The 23,750-nt window shown below is 39.3% G+C and overlaps 1 protein-coding gene across 2 annotated transcripts in view; it reads right to left on the bottom strand.

The window, feature by feature from the left end:
• The window catches only part of eps8l2 (EPS8 like 2), a 124,424-nt gene that overhangs the window by 38,377 nt on the left and 62,297 nt on the right, over window positions 1-23,750 (bottom strand). For both annotated transcript variants that reach the window (XM_052028923.1, XM_052028924.1), the window contains exons 3-8: window positions 14,266-14,330; window positions 13,858-14,019; window positions 13,043-13,192; window positions 11,773-11,852; window positions 10,401-10,531; window positions 10,053-10,135 (exon numbers count right to left, since the gene is read on the bottom strand). In XM_052028923.1, coding sequence (XP_051884883.1) covers window positions 10,053-10,135; window positions 10,401-10,531; window positions 11,773-11,852; window positions 13,043-13,192; window positions 13,858-14,019; window positions 14,266-14,330 — 671 coding nt within the window. The remainder of the gene's footprint in view (window positions 1-10,052; window positions 10,136-10,400; window positions 10,532-11,772; window positions 11,853-13,042; window positions 13,193-13,857; window positions 14,020-14,265; window positions 14,331-23,750) is intronic.

Here is a 23,750-nt window from a genome sequence, read left to right on the forward strand (position 1 = left end):
TTTCACTGTACCTCGGTACAAGTGACCATAATAAACCAATACCAATATCAATATAGGGGATAAAACTGAAATAGGTTTTCAAACCATAAGAGAATAACAGTTGGACTCGTGTGATGTTTGACACCTGTGTGTCCCAGGTGTTCAACTCAGCCCCACCCCAACAAACCATCATCTACCATGCAATGTCTTTAATAGTTCCACTCCTTACATTGGGTGTCCATGGAGTGCTGTCAGAGAATTGTTTTCTTTGTGGGAGCCTTGAGATCTCCAACATTGATTTTCCTGAAGCAACATTTCTGATAACAGAATGGACTAGGCTGTCCGACAGTCATCGTCAACTGTGACAGCCCAGGTGACGTGGACATACTTGCGGCCTTTTGCTTGGATGATCTAACAAGTGCCAATACCTGGATTAGGTGGTCTTGTATCTGTCTCCTTGGCAAAACAGGGTGTTCATTATGATTTGACTGTATTGCAAGCATTTTGTCTGGAGGAGAACCCCATTGCCATCCTTCTGGTTAAGGTATTCCTACAATTCTGCTAGGAGGGAGTTCCAGGATTTAGATCCAGCAACAATAAAGGACTGGTTAAGCCAGCACTAATAAAACTGTTCATTTGCTTAGGGACCTTGCAGGCAGTTGAACTTCATGAGGGGCTAGCACCATCTTGCATTTATCTGCACTGCTTAAAGCCAATCGACACCCCATGAATGGGAGATGTTGAGGATCATTGTGAAAATCATGCTGATCAAAGGGACATGAAAAATGGTACAGTATGAGCAAGTCTGAGCCCTGGTTCTCCAGCACTGCTTTGGTCTTAGTAGTGCAGATGCAAAGAAGGATCTTCTATTTCTGCTGGGAGCCAGGAGGGCTTCCAGTCTAAAACTGCCTGACAGGAAGTCAAGAAGCATGGGGCAATCCGACACTATCTTTGCACATAGCTTTTGGATGAGAGTGAAATCTATACTTTACAACGTTATAGTCACAGACAACTCCATTAGCATACTTGCAGAGTCCACCACTGGGCAGTGTCTAATGGCCAAAGTCTCAGCAGTCACTGCAGCAGAAACAAAATCCACTCAAAGTCTGCGAATAGCAGTGGAAACTCAAGCGATCACACCTTGCTTCCCCCTAATCTCAGACTACTACCATTTGGTGCATCCAAAACACCTTTCAAGGTGTCACTGCAATCCAAAAACTTGCCCTCCAAATGGGAAAACTGATGCAGCACCTGGAGGAAGTGGCCGTGGCTTCGTGGAACATAAATCTGCTGTTCCTTCTCAGGGAGATGGCACTGGTGATCCCACAGCTGCCACTCCGCCTCTATCCTTACTCAACCACCAGTCTAGACTGCTGCTACTCATGCAGAGATAGTATAGTCTACAGTCAGGCCTAGCACTGCCTATCATCATTGTTCAAGGCTATCTGCAGATAACCCCAGAGGTGATTAGGTTTCCAATGGTCACACCACAGCCACATGTGCAGTGCCACACAGGAAGAAAGACATTAACAGGATGTACAAAAGCAAACTGTTGAGATTTCAGTGCAATTTGACATGATTTAGTTATGAAATTTGGTTTGGAAAGTTCGTGTTGTGTGAGCTTTTGTTTTGCCTGGTGGCCAAGCAGATGCTGGGATTGTGTGCACCGGGGCCAGGTAAGAGACACCTGGCCTGTGCGGAAGTCATGATGTTAAAACAAAGTCCTCCAGTACCTCGACAACTGTAGCAAAATTAAAGAAATCAAAAACACACCAAATGCTTGTAAGTTGTTGCCACAACCAGTAGAAATTAATCAGCAAGCAACCTATTGATGATTTCTTTAAGTAGTTCTGCTGGGCGTTTCTCCCTGCTGCTAAATGAATGTTGAGCTGTGCTGGTTTACATTGAGGTATAAGTTGGGTGCCAATATGGGCAATGTGGAATCAAATAATCTTCTCATGCTGATTGACACCATGAACTGCTGACTGTACTTCTGCAGGTGTAAGCTGCACCAGTTCTAGGCCCTGGCCAACAAGCAGCTTGAATGCCTCACACCTGACCTTGGTGCCGTGAACAATCCAGCAACTGCATCAGTCAAAAGACATGAGAAGGAAATAAACATTGCTCCCAAATTTTTATATTACATAAATATTGCCACCCACATTAGACTGAGTGGAAACATCTGGCTAATGCTTGGCAATCTCCCTATACTGGCAAAGCAAAGCTTGGCAGTTCAGTGCTTGGGTGATCAAAAAACATACCTCACAATTTCATTACTCCCCTTGGTAACATTATCCTCTTCTCTTTTAAAAAGATTTGATAGTAATTCATCACTTATTGGTAAAGCTAAATTCTATGCATCTGAATTTTATTTCATTGACATCTTGAATTTCAGGGGCAGAGTACAACATGTTGACACTACCACATGGCACAGTTAGAGCTACTGATCAACAATCTTATATGCAATTAACCTTTACTGGGGACAGGATTGTACTGGGAAAACTTTGGAATCAATAGAATAAACAGATCAATCAATAGATTGCCAGAAAAACCATAATATATATTATCTCTTTATATAACTAAATTATGTATTAACTTGGTGTATAGTCACAATAAGTATTCAGTAATATGAACAATGGCAATATATGGTAACTCATTAACAACATGGAGTATGATCAAGAAGCAGAGCATGATTCTAACTGCACTGAAACAGGAATGCGTGCGTTATATACACAACTTGTCATTTAAGTGCAAAAAGAACAAAAATATGTCAAAGGAGTCTGTGTGTGTAAGAGAGAGAGAGACTGCAACCTGGAGGAAGAGAACTTGTAGTCAACAGAACACAGTAGGAGGAACAGAGACTGTGCATGGTCACTCAGTGGGTGAGGAATGGGCTCTGAGTAATATCATTGTTAATTATTGCTTCTTTGTACTGGATGCAACTTAGTTAAAGATGCATGGTACTTATAACCGATATATCTATACACTTAGTTATTTGTTGTAAACATGAACAACTCCCTTAAATGAACGTAGAATTTGAAGTTTCAAAGTAAAATAAATTAATTTTGGCAGAATCTTACAGTTGCGGCCAAGTTGGGACTTGACTAACAACTGAAACCAGGTATTATTGTGAGGGTCATCATTTGATCCTGTTTGTTGTTCTCTTAGCTGCCTTTCTGTCTTTAAATGAATAGCATGACAATGCCTGAAATCATCTCTCAATGTGGGCTCTAGAGAGCTTCTCTTAATGTTCCCTGTGAATCCTCTTACAGGATAGTGAGACAGATTTTATCTTTAGTCAAGGCATTCACTTGGCACCTGACTCCCTTAATATTCTGCATTGTGGACCCAGCCTAAACCAGGGTAGAGCCTTATGGATAGTTAACTTCACTGACCATAACGCTGCTCAGGGATTTTGATGAGGTTTTAATGTTATGTTGTGTAAGAAGGGTGTGGATGTGTATGTACAAACATTGTTGGATGAGTGCTTTGATAAATACCTAAGAATGTACTCTTGGGACATGGTGACGTTCACTGGAGAACAAGATAGGTATAAGCAGTGGAAGTCAGACAGGACAATAAGTCTGATGTATGCAGTTGCAGAACGGAAAGATATTCTTGTAGCTTAACATGGCCTCAGAACAGGATGAAGAAATACATGGGCAGCAAAAGCAGAGTGAGCTTCTATCGTAGTGGCCCAAGCTGCCACAATTATGCTGCAATAGTTTGTAAGTATGGTTCAAACTAGGTCTGTTCTGCAGAATTTTGAGTAAGATAAAGACCATCTCACTGGGCTGTTAGAGGATTCGCAGGCATAATTAAGGGAAGCTTTTGGGAGGCCCCCAAAGAGAGGTGATCACAGGCATCAGTAGTCCCTAATTCAGTGCTGCTGAAGAGGGAGAAGAAGCCTGCAGTTCCACCACAAGTGTTGTGGCAGAAGCAGCTTCTCCAGCAGCCCATTAAGCAGGAGTATATATACCATACCCGCACCTAGACTATTCTGAGTTGCAGGTTTGCATCGAACAATCAGGAACAATCACCCACAAACATGCCCTAGGGAATCAGAAGAGTCTGCAGGCACTTTGATGTTGTCACCTTAATTTGGAAGTGAGTGACATGGAAGGAGTTATTTGAACTTGGCTTCCCGGGACTTACAAAGCAACTTGTCGTTAATCAACACACAAGCCTTCTGATGTGATTGTTACTATAAAAACTGTCACTGGAATAAATGATGTTTAAATGGGACTTCCAACAAACAAGGTCCCCATGAGAGTCCTGCTGCATTCAGCAACTTGCAATTTATGAGAAGGCATGGGGAACCCTTGTGAAACTCTTCTACAGGGAAAAGATCAAGTTGTTTGGCCTATCTTAAGAATATGCAACCCATATTGTTGACTACTCTTGGCCATATTTTTAATCATCATTCATGATGGATTGATCTACGAGATGCAACCAGTAGATGTATGCTGAAGGTCAAAGTCAGTAGTCCCAGAAAGGGAAACCTGTTAACCCAGCAAAAGGATCCTGCAACTTCCATCCGTGAAAAGTTTGTTTCATTTGTGGGAAGAGTAGCCACATTGACCAAGTTGTAGGTTTTATAAATCTAAATTCTGTCATGGCTCAAAGATTAGAAAGTGAGAAAGCTTAGAGGGTGTTGCAGTTTCTGTTGATGTGTGAATGTTTGAAAATATGTGCTTGCATGAACAACACTTTCCAGCATTTCTTTGTTTCATAGCCTTAACATTTAAAGATCTCCATGATATGTTTTAAACTATTCCTCCCTGTTTAACCCTTGAGAGTAAGTCACATATTGATTCACAGTATGAAAGTGCATCTGAATTTTTACTGGCAATTCTGTAAAAACTATCTGCTGCTTGGTTTCCATGTCAATCAATGTTAGGCTGAGAGGAAACTCTTTGTAGTCTACACTTTCTTGTCAGATGTGATCATTTCAGTATTACATACATTTGTTTTGTGATCACGTTATTGGTTTTTAACTGGTTTGAAGGCAATGAATGTTTCATGTGCTCATGACCTCAGATGTTTTTTTTGAAAAGGTGTGAGTTCCTAAGCCATTGCAGGTGCCAATGTTTTTAGACAGTATGAAAAAGTGTTTTTTTTCCTTGGTTTGTTAATTTGTTTTAAGTCTGTACATTCAGTGCACGGAGGAATATTAGACAGTTTTAATTGCAGACATGGGCATACTTTATTTTAATCAACAGAATTCTTAGAGTGGGGAATTAAAGATAATTTATGGCCTTGAAGCTGAAACTCAGTTACAGTGTTTGGTTTTAAATCAATGGAGTTTTTAATTCAGCTGCAGTTAAGAAATTGCTTTTGTTTGTCTAAATTCAAATCAGTACTGCAGTTTGGTATTACTTTGGAGATTCATTAAAGCACAGTTGAATTCCATCACTGCAAGACTGAGAGGCAGGGGTTTTGTCAAATAAGAAGGAAAAGTGAAACTAATTGAATAAAAATGGTATCAGATCAACATGACAAACTAAGAAAAGTTAAGAAAAAGATTCTGTTCCTTTCCAAAATTATGTGGAAGAATTTCTTTATATATGAAGAAAGTCTCTTTTAAATGCTTCACTCTTTCAAGAGTGCACAAACTGTTTGAAATTCCACCCCTTCTTAACCCCTGATGAACCGAGTCATAATCTATTAGTTTTTTTCATAAGCATTTGCTCTCTATCTCTCTGACTTACTTTCATGATTTATTTTACTAATTACTAAGTATGGACCTGAATTAATGTTGGATGGAATAAGTATCTGAACTCCATAATGGTCATGTGTAATTCTGATGAATATTGTGAGTTACGTGGAAGACTTCTATTGTGATTATGAGATTTCCAAGTAAAAATTGACAACTGGTGAATAATTTGAATTGGGGAGTTGCCTCAAATATTGTTCTCATTCCTTAGGTTAACAATGCTATTAGTGATTGTTTCAAATGTTCTGTTCAATTTTGGATCCTTAAGGTAGATTTTGTTCAAGTTTTAAAAGTGAAAATACAGTCTAAACAGATTAATTTATTTAAAAAAACACTTGCACTCCATGAATTGAAGTGATGGCAGTGTGAAAAGTCTGCAGAGAAGTTAACCTTTGTCACTTACAGCTCTCTTGTTCATGTTGTTTAACGTTAAATGGATATTCTTTTAAAAGCATCAAAGTAATTCCCTGAGCTCTACGCAGGGTAACATTAGATTCTGCTCTTTCCATTCATTTAGACTGGTGATAATGACCTTTGAACTGCAAGAAGAGCAAGAGATCCACGACCTTTAAGAATTTGAAAACTTGCCTGCAATTATCAGGCATAGCAAAGTAAAAATTTAGATTTAAATCTGTGTGTGATATCCCTGAACTATGAACTATTTTAATAACCACAATGGGTCAAAAGAATACCTTCTAAGGATATTACAGCACACTAGAGCAAGGGAATAAATCTATAGCTAAAGTAATTCTAGAAACAGGACAGTCCACACAACTGAGACATAGGGTTTAACCTAGATGCCAGTAATTTCAAACATTGAGGTTGTAATCTGGAATAGAGTACTTATGAACTATTGACTTACACTTGTTACTTAAGGCTTGCAAACAAGGTTATAATTAAGTGCACTTCCAATCATAAGTCTCTGGAAAATGAGTAAACATGGGAAATAAGGACATACAAGGAAACAGTCTGAGGAAATGGCAGAATGAAAGTCTTGCCTTCAGGAGAAATATTTAAGGAGATACTAACTGTAGAGTCTGAACTTAACAATGTAATGTCCTATATGTATTTGTTTGTGAATATATTTCTTATGTATCTTAATGTCCTAGTCATTAACTTTATAGAATAATATTCCAATTGATTGTTATAATAACTATAGTATGTATTAACTTGATATAACGTATAGCCACAAGTTATATTAAGTATTATGAACAATGACAATATGTGATAACTCAGTAGTAACATGGAATATGGTTAAGAAGTATAGCATGATGGTAGTGCTGCTGCCTGACAGGTCCGGCAATCTCGCTTCATTCCTGACCAGTAGTGCTATCTGTGTGACGATTGCACATTCTCCCTGTGACCTTATGGGTTTCCCCAGCTGCTGCAGTTTCCTCCCATATCCCAAAGATGTGCTGGTTGGTAGGTTAATTAGCCACTGTAAATTACTCCAACTGTAGATGGATGGTAGGAGAATCAAGACAGAGTTGATAGGCATGTGAGAAAGAATAGGTTACAAGGAAATAAGTAGGGGAATGGGATTGATGGGATTGCTCTGAGAGCCAACATAGAGTTGAGGGCTGAATGGTCTCCTTCTATATCATAAGAAAACATATGTCAAAATGATGCTAATGGCAGAGCAAATCTGAAGCAGGAATCTATATGACTTGTACATTGTGAAGCTCAGTGAACGTGCTGGGAGAAGGACATTAAATATAAACACACAGTTAAAAGAACAAATAGAGAATTCAAATCTTATCACTGGAATAAGGACATTTGTCGCAAAGTCTGAGAAAAGTTATGTGAAAATCCTATATCTGGAGTAGTGAAATCTGAGCAAGAAGGAGTAGAATTGATAATGAATAAGACATAAATATGTACAGTTGAGAGAAAGGCTGAAGTGGCTCAGGAGACTGTTGGTTGTGACATAAGAGTAGAGAGAAAATAATGTGTAAAAAGGTTCTGAGCGTGAGAGAGAGTGAGAGAGGGAGAGCAAGCAGTGGCCAAGCTCACAGGTGCCAAAGAACAGGCCCTGTCCTTTGTATTGCATGCAACCTACTTAGCAAATCTGCTGTGCTTAAAACCAATATACTGTACCTGCACCAATGTGGTTTGTGCTAGTCGCAAGCAAGTCCCTTCAGTTATAATGGTAATTGAAGCTTGGAAACAAAATAAATTAGAATTGGCAGAATCTTACAGAGTCCCTAAAGCAGTTGTTTGTTACAATTCATCATTTGCTGTTTGTTAGTTAATGCTATATCCATGTTGTCAGTATCCCTTTAATCCCACAAGCTTTAATTTTGCTGTCATGACTATTAAGTTGTACTTTATCAAATGCATTTTGGAATGCTTTACACAATGGGATGACTGTGGCCAGTGGTCTCTTTGGGAACTACTGCTGTTCAGCCATTCTAATCGTATGGAAGTGAATGATGGACTCATGCACATGCTTTGAGTCTGGGACATATGTGACACATGAGTTTCTTATTGGAAGTCTGTGACCACTGTGTACTGCAGTGATCAGTGCTGGGACCCTTGTTTTGTGATATATATTAACAACTTGGACGTGAATGTAGTGAGTTTGTGGATGACATGAACATAGAACAGTACAGGAACAGGCCCTTTGGCCCACAATGTTGTGCCAAACTAATTAAATGTAATTAAACGCCTAACTAAACTAATCTCTCGTTTCTACTCAAGGTCCACCACCCCTGGCAATGCATATCAGGCACCCATCACTCTGTGTTTAAAAAAAACTTGCCCTGCATATATCTTTTGAACTTACCCCCTCTCACCTTAAATGCATGCTCTCTGGTATTAAACATTTCAACCCTGGGAAAAAGATATTGGCTAGATAAACTTCAACAGTTCTCCCTTCAGCCTCCACTGCTCCAGAGAAAACAACCTAACTTTGTCGAACCTTTCCTTGTAGCACATGCCCTCCAATCCAAGCAGTGTCCTGGTAAACCTCTTCTGCACCCTCTCCAAAGCCTCTGAATCCTTCCTACAATGGGGTGACCATCGACCACTACCCTCTGTCTTCTATGGGCAAGCCAATTCTGAATCCAAATTTTCATTCTCATTTTCATTTATCAACTATCCTTCCAAATGCCAATTCATTTTGTCCCTGATTATTATCCTAAGAAGTCTACCAAGAACTGACATTAAGATTTCTGGCCTTTAAATGCAGAGTTCATTCCTTCTCAGCTTTAGTAAACAGGGTTATAATCTTTGCAATTAACTCCTCTGATAGTGTTGCTGTATCTAAAAAGGATTGTAAAATGGTCACTGCAACCTCTAACCTAATGTCCCTTAGTAACACATTGCTTTTCTACTTTTGAGTGCTGTAAAACTTTTTAAGTACCTCTGCTTTGCCTATACAATACTACCTCTTGTTTGTATCATCCTTTTACCTGTTGGAAATAGACGTAAATCTTGCCATCTCTCTCCATGGTTTCCTTTATTCCCTCTGATCATCCTTTTAATATTTTTGAGCTTATTTATTTAAAAAAAATCTCTTGGGTTCACTTCTGTGTTATCAGCTAATTTATGTTCATACCCCCTTCTTTTATTGTCTTTCTTAAAGGTATTTTCTGTACTTTATGTATTAGCTTGACATCTGTTTTATGTATATTATGTTTATGCCAAGGGTCCAATTGTGGTTAATTTTAATTAAGCATCTGGTGAGCATGAACTTGGCTCCCTTTCTTGCCATTGTGGGAATGTGTCTTCCCTGTGTGTGAATCATCTCCATCCTTAAGGCTTCCTGTTGTTCAATTACTGTTTTGCTGACCAATCTTTGATTCTGGCTCACCTGGACAATATCCTTTCTCAATTCATTGAAATTAGGCCTCTTTTGGCTAAATATGCACTTGATCAATACACTTGATTTTTTTTGTGCTTTTATATACTTCTTCAAAACCTAATATTATGAACACTGTTCTGTGAATTAGACTTGCTCCAATTCATTCACCAAATGAGATTTATTACTACACTGATGAGCTTAAAACACAATGATAAACTAATGCTCTTGTACACATTTCAACAATCCTTCCCCCTCTCTTTCTCTTGTGTCATTAATATCCCAGTCTATGTTGGAATACATTAACACTATTTCATTTATCTGTGATTTGCATGCAAATTCATTTTTCTATCCCCTTTCCACTATTTAGTGTGGAATGATTTTTCTAAAATCATCAGCTTTTTCTGTTAATTATTTTCAATAACTTCCAAAATTTCAGCAATCAGATAAATGAATTCAAAGTCACTGTCAAAAATCTGCATCAATTGGCACCACTAATATCCAGTTTGCTCGATTGAGGGTAAATATTTTGTGAAAGAATTCCAAGCCACCTACCACATCTTTCTCAATCCTATGAACCATGACTTCAGGTGGTTCCTCGTGTTCCTGGGGACCGAGGTTTTTCCGGTCGTGTTCCACTGTGGGACAACATCCAAGCGTTAGTCGCCACACACAACAGAATTTCCCTCAACAAAAGAAAGCAAATGACTGACTTACTTTTATCCCTAAATTATGACAGTGCCCTGTTTGTGTGATGGCACCCAATTAAAAAAAACAATGGTGAATACATGCAGACAGCTGTTCGGGACCAGCATGCTGCTCAGGAGCTCCTTCCTAACGTCTTTTTCAGAAACATGCCGGACCACATCTAGTAACACCAGCTGATTTCTCAGGTTGTTTTACCTTGGTCATTTTGTGTTGTCAGGGCAGCAGCACGACTCTTGTTGATACCAGGGGGTTGGGCAGGTGGAGCAGTGTGAGGGGGCGAGGGGATTATTGTCTCCCGTTGTTTCTTCATTTTCTCTTGGTTCACCCTGGTGAGAGAGACATGGTTATGGAGCGCTGGTTGGAACTCTCACTACAGTGAAAAGAAAACCCACTTAACATCACGACTGTTTGACCTTAGTGAAAAAAAAAGATAATTTTGCTTGTGTTTGGTTTCATTACAAGAGGGAGTGGCAGAAACAGATTTAAAGAACTTGAATGTGAATAAGGCACAAAGAAATAGCTTTGAAAAAAGGGGAAGGCTGCCCGTTGGCTTTGTGTGGTGGCGTTCTTGTGCATTGTGTCAGGGATATCAGTTCATATGCTGTTCACTGCCTGCCAAGTTCCCAATTCCGATTCAAGCGGTCAGGTACAGAGAAAAGATCTGCTGATGTCCCACAGGGAGGGGAGAGGCGATTGACAAACAAGCCGCTGTTTACCATCCCTCTGCTACTTTTGCCCACAGTGGGAGAGTGGAAGGAAAGGAAGTTATCACCATAATGGATATGTTCCTTGAGAATCTATTGATGTCTTTGCTTTGTGAAAATATACTTAGTTAACCCAATATAAAATGTACACTGTCAATATTTTATGACAGTAACAGTGTGCATCAAGAGTCCTGATTCTATTGGTGAAGAATCACAATAAGCCCAAGTTTATAATAATCAAATTATTCATGTTTCATTTCTTATATAAGATTACTAGGTATAAATCAGTTTTTGTGAATAATATAGCAATCTTAACAACACTAATTGTTCAGAATCAGGATCAGGTTTATTATCATTGACATATGTCATGAAATTTGTTGTTTTGCAGCAGCAGTACAGTGCAAAACATAAAATTACAGTAAGTTACAAAAATAAATAAAAAGTGCAAAAGAGGAATAACGAGATAGTGTTCATGGGTCCATGGACTGTTCAGAAATCTGATGGCGGAAGGGAAGAAGCTGTTCCTGAAGGGTTGAGCTTGGGGCTTCAGTGTGGAGATTTTGTGGACATGCTGATTCTCAATTTGTCAGTTTTAATTATACTTTGAGTTAGTCTATACCCTGCACAAACTTATTTTTGATGGAATAAGTTAGAGCAAAAGGTTAAATGGATTTAAGGGAGATATTTCTGGAGGTAATGGATTGTGGTGTATGGTTCTTATAAAGCTTGGAGTGATGGAAACTTAAGGCAGATCACCATCATGATTTCAAAACAGCAAGGGATTCACAAAGCATTTGCTGTGGCTTGCAATATGTTCACAGTGAGATCACACAAAGCAAAGTGGAAACTGAGTTTGTATTTACTTCAGGGTCTGTGGTCGGATTTTCTGTCCACCTTTGCAATCAGAAATTGCACTCTCTACATCTGCATGAATCATCTCAGCCTGCAAAAAGAAAAGAGAAGGAATAAATGTCTACCACTGTGCAATTTATTAGTAGCGGTAGATACATTCAAGCAAATTCCCGGGAAAGAAGCCTGATGGTGTGCTTTACTGCGATTCATCTGCACCAAGTCTGAGATAACTGATCTTAACCACTGGTCTGCAAGGAGCTGCTAAATGGAGGTAGCTGAATTTTAGCTAAAGGCAAAGTGGAAATTGGACAGGAAATCAGCAAAGAGTTTTTCTGTAATTACAGCCAGCTGGTTGTGTGCGGCAGTGTTAAGGCCCTTAGAGAGATCCCTTTTACTCCTATTCCTTCAATTTTACCAATTGGGAATTACGCGGGGCTCAGCAGAAGAAAACTGAGCAGTGGAGAAAAAAACTTTTCATGTAAGCAGTATCACACACAGATTAACATCTAGGTGACAAGATTATAAACTTTCATGGTAGTTAATACATGCTGTAAAATACTTGGCTTGTTATGATGCTCCATACAGGTACCTTCAGAACATTAACACGCCCTGGCATACATGCATTGCTAAATACATTATGTTTTCATTAATATTTGCCAATTCAAACAAAATGAAATATGAGCCAAGAAATTTTGGCACAGCAGAGCAATGGAGACTTCCATCTGCCACCCTGATAGAATGCTGGACCTTCTGAAAACTGTGGGCTCCACTAATTAGAATTATTCATTGCTATGGTGGCTGGATTAATTAAACTTGCAACCTGCTAATGTCCTGACCAGGTCTAGAGCAAAGGAATAAAATAAATGCTGTTTTTGTTGTTTGGGAGTTCTGGATTTTTATCCACATCTTGGGAATGGGATTCTATAATCATGCATGTATAATTAGGGAAATTTGTGTCTGAATAATTAAGCTTCAGTTTTTACCTCTTTGGATTACACAACTGCATTGTTGTATTGCATACAATTTTAACAATTGTGGCTATTACCATAAAACAATCATTCTTTTATTCAACTTATTTTGCAACAAAGCATACTGATATAACACCATTAGAAAAATATTTACATTAGAAGCAAGTTTCACTAATGACATGAATAATATCTTCTTTGCATAAGCAAAATAATTTATAATTTACATCTCCAAACACTTCTGCAATTATCAATGTAATCCTATACCTGGAGTCTTCAATACCATATATTGGCAATTCTCTACACAATTACTCACCCCAACCTCATCACAGTTGAAGAAATGAATGTCAGGTTTGTGCTGATCTGAGTCTTGACAAATGAACAGTAAAACAGATTGGTATTTGGACTGGTTATGTACATTTTGGCAGTGATGCACGGTGTTCAGTGGAAAGTTCTCCAATTCATCCTATTGAGAGAGGACATCAAACTGAAGACTGAGTAAAGCACACAAAAGAACAGGAAAAAAACCATTAAACTATAAAATATCAAAAACAGCCTTAACTAAAAACTGAGTAGAAAGCTCACATAAAAACAACACTGAGCAGCAGATGGGGCAGATTGTCCACAATAGGGCACCAAAGCTAACACTAGTTGCTTAAAGATGTTCTTACTAACATTGGTGTAGTTGACCGTCAAAGTATTTGAAAACAAGTCATGATGCGTGTGTTCATAATTGGAGTGCATATGATATACTTAGATATAAATCAGCAATAGGTAAAAGTAAAGCCACCCTGTTATAAGAGCCAAAATACATCACTTCCTCCTCTCCTAACTTTGGGTAGGCTATGGTTTTGTTGGCAAGATAGCACTTGACTCAATAACCATTTTTCGTATGCGAGTCCTAAAGAGGAACATCAGTTGGCACTTCAGTAAAGGGAGGCATCAGAAATAACTGAACTTGCCTGTAATTGAGAGAGAACTCGGTGAGTTTGGAGAGATGCTTTGCAGATATGTTCCTGCAACTCAGTACTATGTGACAGTGCACATTGACTAAATCCATATGGCTGACAATCCAAAAGAAAAAGAGCTGTTCTTTGTATCACTGAACAGCCAAATCCAAGATAGCCTTACCTGACTTTCACAGTCCAGCAATCTAATGGATTTGTCATTCACTTGTAGAAGCATTTCCTGAGTCCACACCTTTCCCTTTATGTCCAACTGCACAAGTTTTTTGATGCCATCGTCTATTGTTACAACAGACTCACTCTTATCCATGGCAAATGTGGCGAGATGCTGAAAGCAGCAACAAACAAAGGAAGTGAGGAGGTTTCTGTCTTCACCACCACTCCCGACAAGAGTTGCAATTACTTTTGTTATTCAATATCTAACTAAATTAGTAGTATATGCCATAAATAGCACATTCCCTGAAAAAGAAAGGATTTATTTTCATGGACTAGAAGAAGTCTCATTAACCAAACCAAGGACAGTCCACCTTGATCTTCGAACCACATGTAACTGTTCAGTTCTTAACAGGATTACCTCCACATGGTATTGTGAAGTCTCTTGCGTGATGACATTGGAATTGGAATATTTCTTTCGTTGCTCTGTAACAGACAGAAAGAACAAATCAAAATGCTGGACCTGCATTAATGATACTTCGAAAAATATCACTTCTTTTTTTGAGGGTAAATTTCAAACATTTATGTTTATCAAAGGCAAGCGATTACCAGCATGAGAACGAAACAGGTTTTCATGTTAGGCTATGAGGAGGAGTACTTCTCTCAGTTTCTATAAAATATCTACTTTTCTTAATCTGTGAAAAGAGTATTAGCCACTTTGTGATCAAAATTTGGTTCACAGAAAATCTCTCTGTGACACACACACACATAAGCACGACAGTGAGAAATCTGTGCTGTTCAAGCTAGAAATAAACATCCCAGTTCAACACTCCTGAGATCTGCAGCTTGGACATAATGTAGAATTTACTTGTAATGATACAGAAGGAAGCCATTCAGCACACTGAGTCACTGCTGGCTCCAAATAGAGCAATCCCATCAGTCCCATTCCTCCCTCCTTATTCCTTCAAGACCTGCACCTTATTCTCTCTCATGTGCCCATCAACTCCCCTTTGATTCTTCTGTAAACTCTTTCACTAACGGATAATTTACTGCAGCCATTTAACCTACCAGCATACGTATCTTTGGGAAGTGGCAGAAATCTTGAGCACCTGGGTGAAACCCAAACATTTCAATTAAGCAGCACTCGAGGTCAGGATTGAACATGGGTAGCTGGAGCTGCACCCACCACTAAATGTTCCACCAGAATCCCAGCATAATCCAAGATCCACTATTGATGATGAGGATCAGAAAGATGTTAAAAAGTTGGGGAAACAAATAGAAAAAGAAGTCAGCACTGTGCCTTTAAGACCAATATTTTGACCTCATGGATCCTGCCAAAAAATGGCAAAAAAGAGTTCTGAAACCAACAAGAAAATTGGTCAGAACATTGTAAATTCCCAGCATCGGGTCTGTAAGTTTATTAATGCAAGTTCCAGCCAGAGGAGAAGAGAATCTAGGCAGCTGTGTTCGGTATAGGTATTGGTATTTCTAGCTGTATAGCAGCATTCATTCCGAAAGCTACACCAACTGATCATTAAAGCAAAATAAAAGCAAGGCACACTGCAAGTCTGAAAATAGTGGATCACAGTCAAAGTAAAAGTGTGAACAGACTGGAGGCTTGAATTTTGGCAGGAAGAGAAAGTAGATGACGGCTCAAGTAAAAGCAGTAGTGCGTAACAGAGCATGTATAATAATCCCTATCCCATGTGGAGAGGGTAAAGATATTTTCTGTGGCCAATAATATTGTTGAGGAGGAATCCACTGCTGGGAATGCACAGGTGTTGAATGCTACCATGAAGGACTGGAAGGAAGCAATATTACTTATGCAAATTGGCTCCTATGTGGACCACACACACATTAGATTAGCTGCTCCAAAGAAAGATGAACATTTGATCTCCCAATTTACCTTGTTGTGGCCCTTGCACTTTATTTGTCTACCTGTGCTGCACTGTCTCTGTAACTGTAACACTATATTCTGCATTCTGTTGTCCTTTTTACTACCTCAATGTACTTATGTATGGAATGATCTGTATGGATGGCATGCAAACAAAAGCTTTTCACTGTATCTTGGTACATGTGGCAATATTAAACCAATTGCAAGATAAAAGTGTCTTGCTTGTGCATGTAATTTTGACATTGGAAGTGTACTTCAACCCACAACTACATGTGATGGCCAAGAGCTACACATTCAGCACATCCAGTCAACTGCCATCATTTTCTAATTTTATTTCAGACGCTCTGATGAAGGGTCATTGACCTGAAACATTGACTCTGCTTCTCTTTCCGCAGGTGTTGTCTGACCTACTGAGTGTATTCAGTATTTTCCTTTCTTAATGCATGTAATCAAAAACTGGGAGAAAACACAAGTCATCATTGCACTCAAACACTCTCAAGATATTGTAATTTAGATCTTGCATTCAGATACAGGTTTGAGTGTGATCCAAGAGGTGCAAAAAGTCTTATGTTTGATGTGGTGTCTAGTATTGCAATTTCCATGGAGTTTGCAGCCAAGTATGCCAGGGAATTAAATACAATCAAAGAACAACTTCCAAAGCTATGGTCTGGAAGCTTGGACAGCACATGGAATCATAAGTAATACGAGTCACTGTTATAAGTATAATGACTATCATTTGCCACGCAAGTATTCTTTCAGTCGGCTTTGCTGGGAAGGTTATGATGTTCTGGCATCAGGTTCTGAAATAGACACTCTATTCCAAGCTCTGACTTGGGAAGAGATGATCAGGTGGAAAAGATTCAAGGATGTGCTCAAAGCTCTCTTGAAAGAAAGTAACGTCCCCACTTGGATCTCTGGAATCTCTAGCCCATGACCACTCAAAGTTAGGAATGGTGTTGACAATCTCAAGTCTACGCAACAAGATGGAATCTGTAATGTAATTGTGAGAAGCATTTACAAATGTTTCTTCAGATGGAAAGAAGTGTGGTACATTTGTGCACAGTTCTGTAAATAACTCCTGTATTTAGTAGGTGCAGTAACATCATTACCTGGAGTGAGAGTTCCTTGCTGTTGAAGTTAGAATAGATATCTTTGCTTGAAGCTCCTGAGTTCTTCAATTATTACATTAAGCAGGACATACCAGGACCCCAGCAGTATCCAAGGTCCACCTTAGGATACATTATGTTCTTTCTCTCCTTCACTTTCTCTTCCAGATAGGACCATTTTGATAGTTGGGGTTCCAAAGCTATCTAATGAACCTCTGAACTAGCAATTATTTCATAACTGGAGGTGCAGCACTTACAGTACCTCTGGTTCCTGCATTCTTGCTTTCTTCTACCTCCTTGTCCTTTCTATGAAAATAGAGGATATCCCGACTATTCCCTATTGAGTATCTGAGACCAAATACTTCCCAAGTATTAATTCGTTTCTGAAACAGGGCAATAAATTGCTTGTTGTTTTTCTTCTTCTTCTTAGACATTTATTCAGGACCAAAAATGACTAATTTCTCTTTCAATTTTGTGGGTTTTGAGGTGAGTGATGAGTGATGTGTGGATTGGAGACTCTCCCATAGATGTAGAGGTGGGTGGGTCACAGGTTTATGAGGTGGTCCTTTCCTTTTGCTGCTATTTCAGTGCTTCTGTGGGATCCCAATGCATGGCCTTGAGTTTTTAATGTTTGGTCAAAGAACTCCAATGTCTAGCTCTTTAGCATTTTAATTAGCTTTGATATCAAAGTTTCCTTTTGATCTTTGCACTTACCAGAATAAATCTGAACCAAAAACCCAAGATAAAGTATGGCTCTTTTCCAAACACCTTTTGTGGGAAACACAGATTTAAAACTCTCCAGAAAGGAGCAGTTTCTTGTCGTGTTATTTGTGATCTGGCAATCAGAAGCCTAATATACCCCTGGGGAGCTTTTAAAATGGCTAAGCACATACTTTAATTCTTCTGATCCATTTCTGTGTATTTTTCATTTTTAATTTTCAAACATTTACTCATCTCTCTTTTAAAGTTACTTTGGGTTCTGTTTCATTTACTGTATAAGGATGGCCATTGAATAATTCTAATGAACACTCTTATTAAAAATCTTCCTTTTCTCTCTGTGTGCTCTTTCTATGATGATTATGAATTGAAATCTTTATTGTTGTTGACTTACTGAACAGAAATATTTATTCTGATTTACCTTATAAGAATGTTGAACTCCTCTATCAGATCTCCTGATTGTTAGAAACCTAAGCTGCTTAGCCTCTTCTTAATGGCATTTTTTCTTAACATCAACTACATAAATTACTTCAGTATCCATGATATCTATGCCTCTCCTACAGTAAGGCAATTAAAGAGGAACACAAAATATTCTACTTGCAGCCTAACCAATTTTGTGTAAGATTATATTAATTATTAATATGATTAGCTACAGACTTCCAGAGCTTGAATGATCACGAGTGCTTCAAGCAAGAGTAATCGCAGAGTTATTTTTTCCGTGTCAGACAAGTTGAATGGGACATTTTTTCCATCTCTTATGCCCTTGCAGATGATTCTGTTCATTAAAGGATGAGGGAGGGGTTGAATTCACCAGTGTCATTTTTAACAGTATACCGCAAAAATTTATAGACCAGACATTGTATTCCAGACACAAATAAGCCACACACTCAGGCTTTGTGATTTATTAGCTTCAGCTCAGCTCTCATTATACTTAGGTTGCACAGATCGCAACTGTATTTACCATATCCAGTAGCACCTGAAACCTGACTCAAATATGCAGAACAGTGGCATATCTAGTGGTTTACCAATGCAACATTATAAAAGACAGAGCCTCACAAAATTTGTTCATTTAGGAAACTCAACAATGCAAGGGGTTAAAACATACTGATGAGGGAGTGATGGCAGCGAGATGGGGAGGAATGGGTAATTTCTGTAAGTTCTGTTGACACTTTGCAAATTTTGAAAGCAAAACCATAGAAGCAGTAGAAAGCCAGGCTTGCTGTTCAGTACACAAAGTAATGAACCTTAATCAACACCATAGTCACCTTGAGGCTCACCAATAAGCACAACAGCATTACTGAAACCACACATTACACATTCTATTGCTGATAACCTCATTAATACCACATGAAACATTTGTAATACAGATGAATATAACTTATACAAAACATCGCCAATAGACTATTCCCTATATCTGAAAAGCATAGTTGACTATTCACACCCTGTTCGTAAGTCAATCTTTCACCTACTGAGAGCCAGCTGAAAGCATCCATACTCTCCTCTGGTTAATAAAGCAATACACCAGAAATTCCACTGCAAGCAAATAGAAATAGTCAAATGACATTGCACAGACGAGCCCTGCCTATTTTTCCCCAGGGCTATTGAAGCTTGGATTGCTATCATGCACCTCATGCCACAGAATGTGCACGTTCTAAATGCCAGGCTCATTGTTTTCCTGATTACTGTGTGCTAGAAAATGAACGTTGCACGCCTGTGCAACTGACACCTCTCTATTCAATTTCAGAGGACTGGCTTTTAAAACCTGATGAATGCTGGAAACAATTGCGGCTACAGGGTTGAAATCCATCCTTTGCTGGGCATGGAACGAGATCTAAGGTTCTTATGCTTAACTGTCTTTGTGGGAGAGGTGGACAGGCACAGGGCTCCACAATGGCATTGTGCCACAATGAAGCCACGTTAGAAATCAGTGGCAGTAACAAGGCACCGGGGTCCTGTGTCAAGCACAGAAAGAAATTCCATTTGTTTGACCAGGATTGGTGCTGTAATCATCCAATGCCATTTTATAAATGGAGATAAATGTAAGCAGGGTATCTTACTGGTTAGGTTATTGGACCAGCAACCAGAAGTATGGACTGCTGATCCAAAGACGTGAGTTCTGAAGGAAGAAAATCTGCTATCCTTACCCTATCTGGTCAATATATCACTGCAGACCCGCTAAAGTGATTGACTTTTAAGTTCTTCCTTAGTATGGGGCACTTCAAGGTGGAGAATAAATAGCAGTTTTGCCTGTGATCTTCCTGTTTAATTATAATTAAACACACACTGATAGACAGACACATGAAGAAATACACAGACACACACATGCACCACAGCAGCCATTTCCTGTGAACATGTTGTAATATATTGGGTGTGTATATACCTTTGAGAACTACACGTACACGTGTTATGACTTCTGGTACACTGTTCTATCATCCACAGCTTTTAGTTAAGTTTTGTTCATCAGCAATATAAGATATTTGGCTAGAAGTTTTATCCTGTTTACATTGTTAGGAAGCAAAGAGGAGGTTGGAGCTTTATCTGTCAAAGCCTGTCTAACTTTATGAAAAACACGATGATGCTGGAGGAACTCAGCAGGCCAGGCAGCATTCATTGGGAAAAGCAGGCAGTCAACGTTTCGGGTCAGGACCCTTCTTCAGGACTGAAGATAGGAAAAGGGGAAGCCCAATATATAGGGTGGAAAACAGAGCAGTGATAGGTGGACAAAAGAGGGGAGGCAGGGCGAGCACAAGGTGGTGATAGGTAGATGCAGGTGAGAGACAGTGATAGGCAGGTGCGGGGGAGGGAGAGCAGATCCACCAGGGGATGGGTCAAAGGGAAGGCGAGAAAGGGAAAAAAAGGTAGAAAAAAAGAGGCTAGGAAAGAGAAGAAGCATGGTGGGAGAATTCAATGTTCATGCCATTAGGCTGCAAGGTTCCAAGACGGGAAATGAGGTGCTGTTCCTCCAGTTTGCGCTTGGAATTCTCCTGGCAGTGGAGGAGGCCTTTGTCTCCATCTGCCTCCCCTCTTTTGTCCACCTATCACTGTTCTTCTTTTCCCTCCTATATATTGGGCTTCCCCTTTTCCTATCCTCAGTCCTGAAGGGTCCTGACCCAAAACGTTGACTGCCTGCTTTTCTCCACGGATGCTGCCTGGCCTGCTGAGTTCCTCCAGCATCATTGTGTTTTTCATCTAGATTCAGGCATCTGCAGTCCTTTGTTTCTCCTGTCTAACTTTATCACAGGTCTAAAATGTCTTTGATCTTCAGAGCAATATAAAATCATTGAAATTGATTTAAATGATTGAAAAAAAAATTAAAATTTATTTAAAAATAAAAAAGTAAAACTGATTAAAATTTTTTAAACACTCAGATATAACCAAAACCATTAAAATAAAACAAAATGCAAGAAACAAATCAACTTTTCTTACTTAGCTCTTCCCACCTATTTCACAGGGTTGGGAATTCCCATTCAAGTGACAGAGGAGTCTGATCCTACACTGGGTCCGGCTGGTTCAGCATTGGAGAAGCAGATATTGCATAATGCTGGGGAATCCCAACACAACTGCTAAACTCCATGTGGAGTCCAGTGACAGAACAGAGTGAATGAAGGATGCTTCTGTATGTGTCACCCAGATGGTCCAGGGCTTATACCATACCCAGGTATGTCCAGTACATATTTACTTGTGAGTAGTGAAAGCTGCTATTTCCCTAGTGATATGCCACTTGGGATCACAGGTCAGACTTTAAAGGCCACTGTATCATGAAAATCTCAGAGGATCACTCCCAACAGCCATCAGTGCTGTTAGAGTATTCCAGAAATATTGAACGCTAGCACTCATAGAAGAATGCTTGTAGTGCTTTCAGTAAAAAACATACTTTTTCCATTTGTCTCATGGTGAGGCTAAATCTCAAATGATTTCTTCCCACTTCCAAAAGCATTCATTGAGTACTTTCAGATTGGTTGCGAAAGATCAGCAGAGACTGTGCCTAACCTTTAGAATTTTTGTCAGATTTCTGAAACTATTGAGTCAGGGGTAAATTTACTCATGTAGATCTTCCCCATTGGTATCCAGGGAACAATAATAATCTGATAAGTGATTACAGTGGCAGGCAGTGAGCTACCTCATTTTCTATTCAGTCATAATTACAATTTCCCTCCACATGCCTTGGTGAAATTTGAAGTCACATGCAAATAAACAATAACTACAACAGCACTGCTCACACCAAGGACATTCCACTGACACAGACAGAGAAGAGATCCTAGGGCAAGCATTGAAATCTGAGCCTGGCATGGAAACCAGTTGTGAGCCGTTTGAGCTGAGAAAAGTCAGCTGTTGGGAAAACAGCAATATCCAGCTGACACTGGCTCTCTCCCAGGCCTGCCTGCAAGGGGTTGGGGCTCCAGTGAGAACTATTTCGTAGGATACTAACTCAACAGAGCTAAGTGGTATCATAGGACTGATCCACAATACAATTAAAACATAATTCATACCAGGTTGGAGCTTTTTTATGTTGTTTAGCTAAAATATAGATAGATGGGAGATAAGTATATAATTTTGCTGCCCCACACATTCTTCTCTTTTGACTTAACTAGTTTCTTAGTCTCTATTGAAATTAGAATAGCCTTCGCTCACTTCCAGTATCTGATTACCTTCCAAGTACACTAAACTTAGCTACAAGTGCTGCTTTGATAAACAATGAAAAGCCACAGGTAACACACAGGCAGTAACAACTTCCCGTGTCAGAAGTATTGAGTTGCTAAAGCTGATGAAAACAGCTTCAAGGTTGTTAGTTTCCACTGACAAGGTTCCATAACAATGATTACCTCCACGTACAATGATCCAGTTGTTGTGGGGAATTGACAATCATTCATGTGTCACTGAACTTGCCAAAATATAAAGTAAGTGATTATTCTTCCAGCTACGTTAGCAATGATGCTTATCCTTTCTAGTGTCACTACTGATGCCAGTGAAACAACTCTGGGTATTACATCGATAGTAGGAACTAGTTCCAAAAAAATACCCTAACACCTGAGCTACACACAGTTTACAGTCTCAAGAAATATACATTGCTGACTTTGAGTCTATTCCACCATGCAAAGTATCACTTGAAGAAGTGTGAATAATTCATCAGCTTTACCTTGCAGCCATTAGGCCACTGCTGTCGGGCTGTACATTGACATGGTGAGAGTGAAGATTCAAATAAAAGTCACCAACAAAACCAATCAAACTGGAAGTCAACACCAGAAATTTACAACTGAGATGACAAAACGAAAATGAAAACAAATAAATGTTGTGGGAGAACACCTGGAGCATTAGTTTTCAAATTGACTATGACTGAGAAGCTGAAAGGTGTGTTTCCTCCTCCTGTTTGTTTTAGCAGCGCCTAATGATGGTCACTACAATTTCTGTCCAGCTGACAACTATAAAAGATGCACATCTCAGTTCATAAAATATGGAGGAACTCAGCAGGTCAGGCAGCATCTGCGGAGGGAAATGGACAGTCAACATTTTGTGTTGAGACCCTTCATCTGAATCAGTTTCTCCAGCAGTTAGCTTTTTTGCTCCAGATCTCAGCATCTGCAATCTCTTGTGTCTCGAACCTACATTGATGATTCTCTATGGTATGGAGAAACTACTGCATGGACAGAGGTGTTTGCCTTTTGGAATGAGACATTAAACCAAGAATCAATCTGCTCAATCAGCTGGACGTGAGCCCCTGGGGCAGGAAAGTTATTCCACATGTCTGAGCCAATACCTACCCTCTACCACCAGCATTAATTTGAAGATCTCATAATACTGTTGTTTATGAGAGCTTACAGACACTCAGCCCTGCCTGCTTGGAGTGTGGGACCTTAAATATATCTTTGTCTTTAAAATGGTACACTTTCAGTAAAGTGTTTAGGATGTTGTGAAAGTTGCTATTTAAATGCATTTTTTTATTATTCTGAAACTGGATAGTCAGTTCACAAGTTGGCAAAGGAGGCTCATCTTTATTAGCATTGCTGAACTTTAAAAAGGGATCTAGTTGCTTCATTACTTCATTGATATCTGAGCTCCTGGCTTTCTTTTGTCTCCATTCAATTTTCAATATTGGCAGTGAATGTTCCAACTGTCAAAGCATCGATTTCAAGCTTAGCAAAATAGATGAGTGTGACTTAAATGCTCAAATTAGGAGCAGGTGGATGGTTA

The sequence above is a fragment of the Pristis pectinata genome, chromosome 14 (assembly GCF_009764475.1).
Source record: "Pristis pectinata isolate sPriPec2 chromosome 14, sPriPec2.1.pri, whole genome shotgun sequence".
Classification (NCBI taxonomy): Eukaryota; Metazoa; Chordata; class Chondrichthyes; order Rhinopristiformes; family Pristidae; genus Pristis; species Pristis pectinata.